The sequence below is a fragment of the Carcharodon carcharias genome, chromosome 17 (genome assembly GCF_017639515.1).
Source record: "Carcharodon carcharias isolate sCarCar2 chromosome 17, sCarCar2.pri, whole genome shotgun sequence".
Lineage (NCBI taxonomy): Eukaryota > Metazoa > Chordata > Chondrichthyes > Lamniformes > Lamnidae > Carcharodon > Carcharodon carcharias.
Genome location: NC_054483.1, coordinates 17,846,787 through 17,859,975, shown reverse-complemented (window position 1 = coordinate 17,859,975; position 13,189 = coordinate 17,846,787). Strand labels below are relative to the sequence as shown.

Here is a 13,189-nt window from a genome sequence, read left to right as displayed (position 1 = left end):
CCTGCAGTGTTCTCTTGCTCAGCGTGTATGTTTAAAGTCGCAAAATTGTCAAACCCTTGCTTTTACTTGCCTTTAGCCGAGTTTAAAAATTGCAATTCTACCTGCGTCTTCAATTAATTATTTATAAATTTTATCAGAGCAAGCTCAGATGACAAATATTAAGGTGCCAACTTAGGGATCAGGAGTTAGCGATGGGTTTTTTGAAACTGAACTTCTGACTCTGAAATTTTTAAAGATTTCTCAGGACCTGTAGCCTGGAATTTTAAAAGATTTAGCTCACCCTTGCTAGGTCTGCTGACCCTGAGCTCTGTGATTTGAAGCTGGACTTCCAAAGGAGATGCAATGGAGTTTTCTGCTGCAGGAATTTTAAATCTCTGCCTTCAGCTTCCAAGCCTTTCTTTTGACCTTTTTCTTAGCAATGTTTCCTCTGTGTCTGTGCTTCTGGAGCTTCTTTTCAGGTCAGATTGCTTTGCTGAATTTTTCTCAGTCTTCAAGCATTTTAGTTTTTCTCTGCATGTTTTGTGAGGTCTTGGGTTTTTCCACAAGCTTTCATGTGTTGGTTACAATTCAGTAGGTCTGACGAAGTCTTCGTAGTCATACAAAGGTTAACTATAAGCCTTTATTGACTCTTAGAATGTCTTAAAAATATACATTGAAGAGTACAAGCTAGGAGCTGTCTCCATGCTTGCTGGTAGACACAACTCTGTCCAACACTCGATTGACCTTGGGTGCAGGTCAAGTGCTCTGTTACGTCACTGTGGGCAGTACTGTACTCAGTCCCACATTAACCTTATATGTGCCAGACCCTCATACTACAAAACCTGGGTCCAGACTGGAGCCCACAGAAAAGACCATCAATAAGAGTAGCATTTACATGACAGCTTGGGATTTTAAAGCCTAAGAAACTTCCATAAACCCTATATTTTCATGTGAATTTGTTATTTGGAGCCCAGTATGACAACAATTTGTATGGTTTTTGATGTTTTCTTATAGGGTTTCATCTGTTTTTGGATCATTGTCAAGGAGTCTTGAGTGCAGCAGGCAATGCATCTGGTTTTGCTCCAGCCAGGGAGAATCAGAACAGTCAGCTGCATTGGATGTCCCACCAAGAAAGATGGCGGAAAGTGGGAGGGGGATGGAGTGCAACTCTATTGAAGTCAAATCCTGTTTGACTGACTGTGATTATCAAAGGTACTCATGTTCAAATTTATGTTTCTCTAGGTATGTTCCTGCAGGGAATATTCTAAAATAGGACAGCTGCTCATTATTTGGAAGGCTAGTTTAGTTTTTCAATCTTTCATTGTGCTGGTTGGAAATCCAAGAATGGAGAAACATTTTGGCAGGCGGGTGATCAATGTTCTTCAGTCGCTGAACCACTGTTCAAATCTGGGGTGACAGGAACATGGTGAGGTTTACTTTTTACTTAAAGATTTTTCACCATGGTTCAGAGTAAAGAGTTCTGAAGAGAACAACTCAATTTCTAGATCATTATTGTTTTGGAACAGATGCTGGTTCATTTTTCTATAGAATTTAACTTCTTAACAAAAATCAGTTTGTAATTTTTAGCCTGTGATATATGTTTTGTAAGCATGGTGTTTTTCGCCATTTTGCAAAGCTCAAGAACACCTCATGGATAAGCTGTATTATATCTGGTTTGTACTTCAAGAGTTCATTGTTCCTGATGATGTTTGTGATGGGCATCAAGATTCAGTTTGTCAGATGAGTGTACTTGCTATATGGAAAGTTAACTTTTATAGAAAGCACGAATAAAGAGAACAGGGAAGAGAGGGAACCCAATTGTAACAATTTGAATTCCAAGGTTTAAGACTCTGGAAAACAATATGTTGGAGTAATTATTAAACATAACAAAAAGTATCCCATTATTCCATCATTCATGAAGAGTATGGTTACTTTGACTTGTATTTCTAAAGCACCTTTCATGATCTCAGGGTGTCCCTAAGTGCTTTACAGACATTGAAGTGCTTTTGAAATGTGGTCACTGTTGTGATGTAGGAAACATGACAGCCAATTTGCCCACAGCAAGATCTCACAAACAGTAATGTGATCATGACCAGAGACAATGCCTGTGTTTCTTTGCTTGCACCTCACCTTTATTTGAGTGGTTTATAATATGCTCTGCCTTTCCCTTCTCCTTTTCAGGAGGCAATGGGACATGCTGGGTTTTAGTTCCATCGGTATGAAGAGTCCCCAGCATCTTTACCAGTGCACATTCTTCACCCTGTACAATCAACATTGACAGGTTATGAAGCTCAGGTGAAAACATGGTGACGTAAGACATTCCAAGACCTGTTATTTCTGAGGCTTCTAATTTCGTTCTTTACCTGTTTTTACCAGTCACGTCTCTTAATTCCATTTTGAATTACAAACTCAAACTTATGCAGCAATCAGACACATGAAAGGACATAAAATCAACTTGTCAATTTTAATTTTCCCCAAAGCAACTGGATAACAATCTAAAGTGTATGTTTTGACAAGAAACAGAACTGTTTTCATCAGATTTGGACTTATTGGTACTGGGACTAAAAGCAAATGGATTGGGCAGGTCCTGGTTTTGGTTTCCTCTGCGCTGAGGTAGCTGACCAAGGTCTCAGGTGGGGTGGTTTTTTGGATTGTTCAGTTGATCCTTCAAAGAGCCAGCTTAGGCATGATGGCTGAATGGTGTTCTGTGCTGTAAGGTTGTCGGACCTATTCCTCAATATCCCTAATTTAGTTTAAGGAGAACAATCAGGATTCTCAGCACAGATCGTGAGAGTGACAACACTTTTAAAGTACTGCGGCTATCAAACCTTTGGGGCATCCCGAGGTCCCGAAAGAGCTGAAAAAGCGCAAGTCTCTCTTCCCTCCTGAAACGGGGCATCGGTGGATGCCGGGGGTATATGCAGGACTGGCAAAGTTCCTCTGCATGCAACTTGAAGTTGCATGCGTGAACTCCGAAAATAAACGCCAATCAGAAAATTCTTGCAATCTGGGAACACCACTCATATTCTCCCTAGACTAAAAGAGCTGCTCCGGCCAGGCCCACACACGAAGAATGACATCCACTGGGCTGAGCGGGCTGAGGGCAACACACGGCGAGAAGCATCCCATGCAAGTTCAAGCGGGGAGAATATTGCTGGGAGGAAAAAGCAGCCGAAAGAGAAGACAAGCAGCTCGCTGCCACGGCGTGGCGCTCTTCACCCTCGGTAAGTGCGGTGCTATTTCCCAACGCCTCCTGTGGGTTTCAGGAGGTGCAACATCTGCTGAACAAAGGAGCCGAGACGCGAGTTGACTTTGATTTGAGGGCAGAGTTAACCCATGGAGTAATATCGTCTGCAAAGCGCCGGGAAAAGTCAGTGAAGTGAATGCACTAATTGTAGTGGCGCTAAATCATTGCACCTTAGAGCACTGAGTTTAGAAAACTCAACATACTGCCTAGGCTGCAGGTGTGTACCTCTCTATGTGTCTATTTATTAATGTATGAACCAATCTCTTGTGTCTTTCTGGCTGCCTATCAATTAATTCGCGTATCTGTCTCTATCAAGGAAATTTTAATGTTTCTTCAATGCTTGAAATTCTGTCTCAATCTCTCTTGATCTCATAATTAAAGCGGTATTCGGGGCGGGAGCAGTGAGTCCTGTTGTGTTACTATTTCATAGTTTCTGCTGTTAAACTTGTTTTATTCAGACGGCTGTAAATATTGAAATCGACCCGAGTTGGGGTGGGGACGGTGTTGGCCGGGGGGTGGTGGGGGTGGGGGTGGTGGGAAAGACAAGTAGAATTTGGGAAGAGGAAAATCTGAGGGATCTTAAAGGGAGTGTCAATAACGGTGTGAGCGATATCGATAACATGAACCATGACAAAGTGGAGAATGATTCCAACGTCGTATATACAGTGAGGCAGAAAATTAATAACAGACTCGGTTGAAATCACAACAGGAAAACACACAAGGTACCCCCATCCTTAAAAAAAAAATCGAACTAGTCAAACAAATGCCTTTTATTTGTATGAAATCAGGGCATGGCGTTAAATTTACTGGGATTTTTCTCCGGACTGAGAGCTCGGCTAAGTATGGGTTGTAAGGACCGTCAGTAAGGACTTCTGCTGTCTGTATCCTTTTCGAAGATGAGGTGGGGGGAAATGTATGTGTGTATGTGTGTGGCGGGGGTGGGAGGGGGTCGTTTTGAAAACTTTGAATTCACAGCATCGAACAGTCAAACATTGCATGTATGTTACGAGTAAGTGGTACACGCCGGGTAAATAAATACCTCATCGGACCGATGGATGCAGTGACTTCAAAAACTGTGTGTGATGAAACTTCGCTCCAGGCTGTGACATAATCGTATCAGGAACAGCAGGAGGTCCAATTATCCCTCACAGTTTTAATATTCAGTGTTTCTTATGGGATATAAACTGCTTGCCTGCTAATTGTGAGAGTGCATGCAGATACATAACGATTATTGAGGAGGAATGATTCAATCAATCTATTTATTTGCACACAACCCGACCCAAAACCACCACCGCCCACTGTCTGCTCGCCGCCTGGATGTGTGAAACCTAGAGTAAATCCTTGGTTGCCAAAAAAAAAGACTTGCATTTTATAGCTCTTCCTACCTGTCCACTGTTGGAGCAGAATAAAAATGATCAGCAAAACGCTTTGTCTGATTTGAACAGTTGCACTTTGGGATCCATTGCGTCCCTGCAAATGTGGCCCCAAAACTGTATAAAAACCGAGACAGCGTGCATTTTGGTTTCACAGAATATTGTTGATCATGTGTGTGACCGGCTGGCCTTGTCCCTACTATGAGTATCATTAATTTCTCCTCTTGATTTCAAAAGACCTGGCTGAACCGGCTTCACCAAAGTGTCTGGCGATCTTGCGGGCGGCCAGAATGGGCTGACACGAGAAACGAAACCGACTTATTATAAGTTAATGCAGAGAATTTCAGGTTAGATTCATTCACACTTCTCTTTCCTTTTTTTGTTGCGGCGCGGTTTTGTACACAGGGAAGTGGGGGTGGGAAGGGGGGGGGGTGGTGAGGAGCAGGGTTTGGGAGGAGAGGTGGGGGTAAGAAACTGACCTGAAATGGACAAATCCCTCAATGGATAAAATAAACTCAGACTCTGAATGGAATGTCACAGTCTGACTGGGGGGCGCTGCGTGGTATATCTCCCCATATTGTGAAGTTGTTATTGTAATGTTAATCTACACTACATGAAAAATCACTAGCAACGGCCGGCCAGGACATAGGTACTTGTGTAAACTTGTATCTGTTTGACCTGTTTTAATGATCTGGCCGCGCACTGTGTCGTGTGGCAGCTTCCTTAGTCTTCAATGCTCAAGGAGCATTTTGACCTGATACAGATTTAATGAACACCCGTTTCAGCAAACTGTTAAAGACTTAGTTTAAACCCTGGTTCACGGTGCGTGACATATATTATACCTGTTATCCGTGCAGCTATCAAACGCGATATAACGTTAAACCCTCCATCATCATGCGTCCAATTATTGACAGAACTGGCCGAAGGACGTCACCAAAAGTTGAAACGAGTAAAACATAAGATCAGGCCTGGATAAGCCAACAGCAAGCTTGAGTTTTCAAAGTCTGTAACTTTTAAAATAAAAATGGGAAAGGTTGAAAACAGGATGACTGTAAGAAAACAGCGCGATGGGCGCAGGGACGTGTTTTATATATAATTACGTACACACACCTATTATAATTTATATGCATGAATGATATAAATATTGATCATATGAATATAATGTGGAAAAAAGTTGCAGCTATTTTCTAAGTTTCAAAGGACGGCAATGTTTGTTTAAACAGATATCCAGGACCCTGACTATCATCGTATATCCAGATCACTGTTACCCACATCTTTGCAGAGTTTCCCCCATAGCAGCTGGCTGGGCCTGGCCGGCCGGGCGACAGCGTCCTGACCCGGCTGAATGTCCGCTGTCCTCGGGCAATGGCCCGCAGACAGACGCTCCTGGGGCTCTGGCACACGCCTTCTTATTGTCCTCAGGCCTCCTACTTTGCAGCAACGGAAAGATTTCAATACGAGCGGGAAGGGGGACGGAGGGGGTCGATTAGCATTCTCCACACCCACGGAACAAACAGGCAAAATCCCATTGAAAACCGCCTTCAGATCGCGGCACTTCAACTATTATTTAAACAATGGCTAAACTCAACTGATTACTTTCAAGCAGATTACTCACCGCTTGCTTGGCAGCTGTCCTGTTATTGGACTTCACTCCCATGCCTGATCTCTCAAACATTGCCTCCATCAGCCAGACACAAGTGAACAATTGTAAAATAATATCTGAATCGAGACAACACGGAACCGTTCAGCAAAACCATCGATGTGTAAATAAATGAAATATTTAAGACATTAAATGAGCATTTGGAGCTGGAATAATTAAGACCATTACCATTTCAAATATACCCACCGTACACATTTCAGATTTCGGGACCCCAAAAAAAAAAATCACGTTTAATCGGGTAGCCAGGGTTTATCTTCGTTAATTTAAATACTTCTCTGACTTTTACGCTGCCAGGTGAATTCATTTTCATAACAAGCGTACGTTATTTTTCCAAACCAAACATTAAAATGGCAATTCTCTGAGATTGGCAAAGGAAGGGCAACAATTTAAATGAGTGAAAGTCAAACGTTGGTCTTATTTACTGCAGGGGTGTCAGGTGTTTGTAATGATTCTCCAGGTGAAGCAGCCCAAATAATTCACGCCACATTTGTACGTTCGGCTTTGGGGGAATAATAGCTTTATTTCGCCCTTGACATTCCTCTGTTTTTGCAGGGGAATATTGTGAATTGGAAACCTTCCCTCCACATTTCATCTAGATTCATTTTAGTATAAATAATAACCCAGATAAATCTTTAGTCTGTCCAGTATATACATTATAATATATAAGTTAGGAATGACAAACAAAAATAAAACAGTTTTGATAATTCTCTGTTGTGTCTCCCCAATTTAATTGCTCTGTGACTGAATTATTATTAATCTATTTTCAGAAAATGAATGTCAGGTTAAAGAAAAATTATAGTTAAATGCATGATGATTATAACGTCCTAGCGTTTACTGGAGGTTTATCATGTGATGTATTTTATTAAAGATGAACATTGATTCGTTATTCCCTGTGCTATTCTGGGGTGACCGTATCTTGTACTCAATTTATTAACTTCCGTCAAAAAATATCAGCTGGATTTGTCCCTTTAAGAGATCTGGGTGACAGCTGAGGGTCGCTCCGGCAGATGGTCTGTGAGCGGAGTTTCATTGTTTGTCACTAAATCTGTTTGCATAGCCAAGCTTCCCCCTGTCTGTGAACGTCTACAGTTCCGTGTTCAAAAGCGAACAGAAAGAGAAACGGCCCAACAAACTCAAATAAACAACATGGATAAAGTCACTCTCCAGTGCAACAGTTAAATTAAAATGTTAACGAACACAGCCTTCAAAATGTGATGCAATAAATACATCGGATGGAAGCGATCTGGTGTCCTGGTTACTTGATGCTGCCTCTGTTACATAGGCCTCAGGATCAGGTTTTGAATTATTCGTGGAAATCCATCCGCATCCACGTCCCATCTCAATTCCATCCCGCCCCATTCTCTCCACAATGTATCGTGACAAACGATTCCGCTGCTGATGCCAACCTACTCCATCCCTAAAGAAACAAACTGACATCGATAACAGACACTGAGCCGATCACTCGCTCAATGCCCTAAATGGACCATGAAACGATTAAACATCGGGACCAGCCCCTTGTCAAAAACGGAGAATTTTTCTCCGGTTTGTTTCAGTCCTACTCTCCAACGTGTTTAGAAAACGATAGAAAGGCTCGAATATCTGGAAAGTGCTTTCCGGTAAAATGTTGATTTGAATTTATTGGACTGGCGAACTTGATTGTATGACGGTAACTTTCCAGCAAGCAACAATGATTCATGTGCACAATTATCATGCAAGTTAAGCTTCCGATAAAAAAAATACTGAAGAACATCAACCTGATATTTCTTGGCCGGTATAAATTTCTACAAAATGATCTGTAATCACTGAACCTAAATGTGCAACATTGTAAGATAGTCTACCTAATCAGTAAAGAATCTCTAACAAATATGACGTTCGATATATATTAATAAAGATTAACATGAGTGTTTTTGGGCGGAAAGGAATTTAGAACAATCACACTACCTCAACAGCTTCCTTCATGCTTTGGGCAGAGATTGTTTTAATCGAAATTTCGAAAGTGATTCTTAAAATGGCTTTTTTTTTAAAGACTACATTTGATTGTGTGAAGCAGTGGAGTGGCAGCTGAGGGTAAGTATGCGGGACGAGGTGAAAGGAGGTTTAATGTCAGGTTGAAGTCGGCGACAAACCGTTTTCCAGAACCCAATCGGATCAAAGTTTTTTGTTGCATGTCTCAACTCAATGGATTTCGAATCAATCAAGGGATCAGAAAGGCATCGCGGTGAAAAGGAGATTGAATTACAAGATTGAGAGCTACCCCATGATAAGTAGGAAGGAAAGGTAGACGAGTATAAATCTGGATGCATTATTAACTAGCATGAGAGTGTCAATGTGAGACAGAAACGAAAGAGACACTACGGGACAGAGACGGTAACAGACAGAAAAAGTGACGGAGACAGAGAGAGACAGGGGCAGCCACAAAGACAAAATGAGGGCCAGTGGTACTTTCAGAGAAAGAAGAGGGTCAGCCAGAATAAGACTGACGGGTTCGGGACAGAAAGGAAGATAGTGACAGTTTGACAGGCCCGGAGATAGAAATAACTAAAGACTCAGTGACACAGGTAGAGTCACAAGGACAGAGAGAGACAGCGGCACAGAAAGAGTGACGGACAGTGAAAGAGAATAACACAGATAGAGTGGCGGACAGAGATCGAGAGAGAGAATAACACAGATAGAGTGGCGGACAGAAATTGAGAGAGAAAATAACACAGATAGTGATAGGGACAGATGGAAACAACTAAAGACAAGGACAGATACCGTAACACAGATAAAGTGACAGAGACAGAGTAGCAGAAACAGACAGAGAGTTACACAGATATAGTGACAGAGAGAGAATAACACAGACAGTGATAGGGATAGAGATCGAGAGAAAATAATACAAATAGACAGAGTGACAGGAGCATAGGAAACAACTAAAAACAGATAGTGACACAGATAGATGACAAGGATGGAGTGACACAGATAGAGTGATGAGACGGGTTGAGAGATCAAGGCAGGAATAGAGAGTCATACAGGTAAGTGACAGGACCAGAGAGAGAGAGAGAGTGACCAGAGATAGTGGCGGAGACAGAGACAAAGAAAGAAAGTAACACAGAGTGACAAGGACAGAGAGAAAGAGAAACAGTGACACAGGTAAGAGTGACAGGGACACAGAGAGACAGGGGCAGAGACAGTATTGCAGATAGAGACATGGACTTAGACAGAGTGGCAGGGACAGACACAGTAACAAGGATAGATAAAGTGACAGAACAGAGATTGAAAGAAAGGAACGGAGACAGAAAGACAACTAATGAACGAGAAAGGAGTTGATGGATTGAAAGTGCATGACCTCCCCAACAGACACGCGCACACAATGGATTATAACACCCCAAACACTAGATCAATCTGCGTGAATCTTTGGATTAAGACTGTTTTAACTGACTTTCCACATTCCATCCCTATATTATGGTAATAATGTGCCTCCTATTGGTGACAGCTGGGAGAAAGGCGTGCATAAATCGCATACTTTATCCAATCTGAAAATAGCTAACACTGATTCAGAAAGCATATATGTAGCAGGAACTCCTCCTCCACGCCCTCGGAGCTGTCAGTTACTGCCGTGGCCCTCCCGCAAAGGGAATCATTCATTAGAGTCAGGACTTTGCGGGATGGAGCTATAGATGTCAGAGCCGGTGAGAGACTCTAAGGCCCCTCACCTCTGCATCTCCACCGCCCTGGATTAAGGACATTCTCTGTTTGTGTGTGTGTTTGTGTGCGGATCAATGTCTCCCCCGTCTTCAGCAGGCAGATGAAGCTTGTTAGCCCGTGATCGATTCCTCGATGGTTTTCTGCTTGAAGGATGACAGCACCCAGAGGAGGATAAATCTCCAAAAAAAACTTGACTGCTAACCGCCTCAGCGAACTCTTGTGGCATTGGAGATCTTTTTAGAACAACTTTTAACCAAATCTGTGTAACTTGAACGGTGTGAGAGAAACACAGCGCTTTCTATTCTGGGATTTTTCCACTCGTGAAGGATTCTGCAATCGTTCTTTTTTTTAGATAAAAAGTGTTAATTCTTAACTATTACTTTAAATGTTTGGGATTCAGGAGCATTTACCTAGAGGAGGGGCTGATATCAAGGACAAATCGACCGGGAGCGGAATGGACGCTGTTCGATCTTGGGTCCGGACCGTAGGGGTGGTGGCCGCCAATGTAGCGGCGCAGAGGTACAGTAAAGGACAAACTAAACTAAATCTACACGATAGGCTGAGTGTCAGTTGAAATAATCCTTAGCTAGGTTGACAACCGCATTGCAATGTAACACCCGCCCTCCCTTTCGCACTACTTAAAAACTGCAGAGTCCCGTTAACTTATTACGTGGAGCAAAATACAAGTAATGCATTCCCTTTCAGTCCTCGACATTTTAAATTCAGCCGACGAGAAATTACAATTTAGTATGTGTGTGTGTGTGTGCGTGTGTGCGTGTGTGTGTGAGAGAGAGAGAGAGAGAAGGGTGGGGGGCGGTTGGGGAAGGCGGGTGTTTTGGAGGGGAGAGAATCAATTTTATGAAACTAGGAAGCGACACTTCCAGTTGTCCCTGCGGTGCAACTACCATCCCCAGTTGTACTGTGCGAAATTTCTCATGGTAGGTTAACGCTGTAACAGAAATTGTTAAAAACGGGTTAATAAAGTGGAGCGCTGAACGTTTACCATACAGTTTAAGAAAGGCAAGGGCAAAAAGCAAATTTGAAATGACTTTTTCAATCTTTATCTCAGGATTGTTGGGCTAGAATCTTTGGCTAAGGTTTGGTGAATACCCCTCTCAGGTGTAGCAGGAATTAAGGACATCAAAGTACACCGATGATATTTTAAGGACATACAAACACACAAACTCGCGAGACGGTCGTACAACTGACAACCTGAAACGAACTGTTTCACACACTTAGATAATTATGTCCACACTCAATCTAAAACAACGGCTCGCACTTTCCAGCAACATTGTTATCAATGGTTATTTATAAATAAAAATACGCAATAATCTTAAGACCTTCACTAACATTTTAAAAGGCGTATTAAAATATGATTTTTTAACCTTGAGAGTCTATAATTTGAAATGGGGTTGACATCGGAATACACACAATCTTTTTTTTCCCCGACTGTTCGATTTCTAACGTGAACTCATTTTTGAAAAGTCAAAATAATTTCTCAAAACCCAAAAACATGAGACAGAGAACAATATTTTCACAACTAAGTCAGTCATCGGCGCCCGTCAGGTCTGTAGAATGATGCAGAATTATTTACCCCTCTCGCGAAACGCTCTCTGAGCAACTCCATTCACTACAATTTGAGTCACCATAAAATAATCGCTCGCTGCTTTTAACATGGAACAGGGATGTCGAAATTCTCGCTCCATCTCACTTCCGTACCCCTCTACATTCCAGCCAGACTCAGTCATGTTCTGACTGGATATTTCTGATCTTAATATTCGTATATTTAATTTTGTTGCCCAGCTCTCTTTCTGGTTAGAAAAGTTCCCTTTTTTTCTGATACCCCTTCCTCTTCCAGAGATGCCCCTTACGAACATAAGGACCATCTCCTAGTTATATCTGAAGAGTAATTGTCTTTCAAAAATATTGCCGTCAGTGTAATTGGTTGCGCTGGCGTACTTAGTGTCCTCCGATCTATTAACCATGTCACATGAGGTGACTGTAATTCTGTATTTGGGAAATGACAGTCCTTCATCCCAGGTGCTGAATAAGAGCGCAGAATGGAAGTATTTAAAGTTGAAATAATTGTTACCAGTGCGTGAAACACATAGAAATACAAACTCAATTGCATCAGTTCGAAAGACAAATTCTGACCGAGCTGTCATTCGTTTCCCTGTCACCTCTATTTCTTCCTTTCGCTCATCCGATTCTCTTTATTTTTCTTTAATTTAAAACCGCCGAATGAACAGGTGACAAATCTTCAAGTCCGGCCCCGCACACTGTTTCCCTCACTGGTACTATCATTGTGTCTTGAAATAAAGTTGGCACTCGGACTAAGCAGCTCAGTTGGTAAATGGCCATTCACAAGATTCGCGGTCCCCGATTACTGTGTCTCCCTGCCGTTTGGGAAAGTTAATCAGTGTTTCTCACGCTCTCTCTCCCTCTCTCCCTCCCTCCCTCCTCAGCGGCGTGGCTCTGGCCAGAGCACATTTCGAAAAACAGCCCCCGTCTAACTTGCGAAAGTCCAATTTTTTCCACTTCGTTCTGGCGCTTTACGACAGACAGGGACAGCCAGTGGAGATCGAGAGAACCACTTTCACAGACTTCGTGGAGAAAGACCTGGTACGTTAAAGAACTACACCTTAGCCTGAGCGACAAAAATAAATAACTACCAGTAACCGGGGTTGGACTACCATGGCGACAATGTGTGGGAAGTTTGTTTTTTTTTAATATAAAGATGGGACTGTTTTACAATCTCAGCATCTTCGCCTTTCTGCCCCTTTTGAACAAAACACGCTCCAGGGTTGCTCACCCACAACAAAACCTCTTTCGCCTTGGGTTAAATCAAAATATTTCAACCCGATAAATGTCCTTTTTAGGCGTCGAACTCTTTCAGACATTTTAATCACATAGCTTCATTTGTCTCAAAGACTAATTGTGATCAAAAGAATACTGGGGCCGCTTGCCCAGAAGTGTTCAGTCATAAAATTGAGCCGAAGTTTAGAACCGGGAATAATAGCCTCTGGATGATAATTCACTCGGAGCTTTCTGTCAGCTCTCTACCTACCTACCCCTTCGCACCACAGGCTGCGTTTTACATGTGATCGATCGGTTTTCAACCCTGCAATCCTCAGATCACAAGAGTCTGACCCGGCTCCTGTTTGTCAGCGTTTCACTGAGCGAGAATTCCGGACTGGGAATATCTACCCAGTTCACAGAAACTCAGCTCCGAGGGGTGATCTTTTA

At 42.4% G+C, this 13,189-nt stretch overlaps 1 protein-coding gene across 4 annotated transcripts in view; it reads left to right on the top strand.

The window, feature by feature from the left end:
* The first annotated feature begins 3,831 nt into the window (after positions 1-3,831).
* Positions 3,832-13,189, top strand: part of LOC121289728 (transcription factor COE2) — a 260,228-nt gene continuing 250,870 nt past the window's right edge. For 3 of the 4 annotated variants that reach the window (XM_041209387.1, XM_041209385.1, XM_041209383.1), the window contains exons 1-2: positions 9,848-10,462; positions 12,409-12,565. In XM_041209387.1, the coding sequence (XP_041065321.1) occupies positions 10,329-10,462; positions 12,409-12,565 (291 nt within the window). In that variant the 5' untranslated portion in view covers positions 9,848-10,328. Of the gene's footprint in view, positions 3,949-4,836; positions 4,947-9,847; positions 10,463-12,408; positions 12,566-13,189 lie in introns of those variants that run through there. The other variant, XM_041209384.1, reaches the window with a different exon arrangement.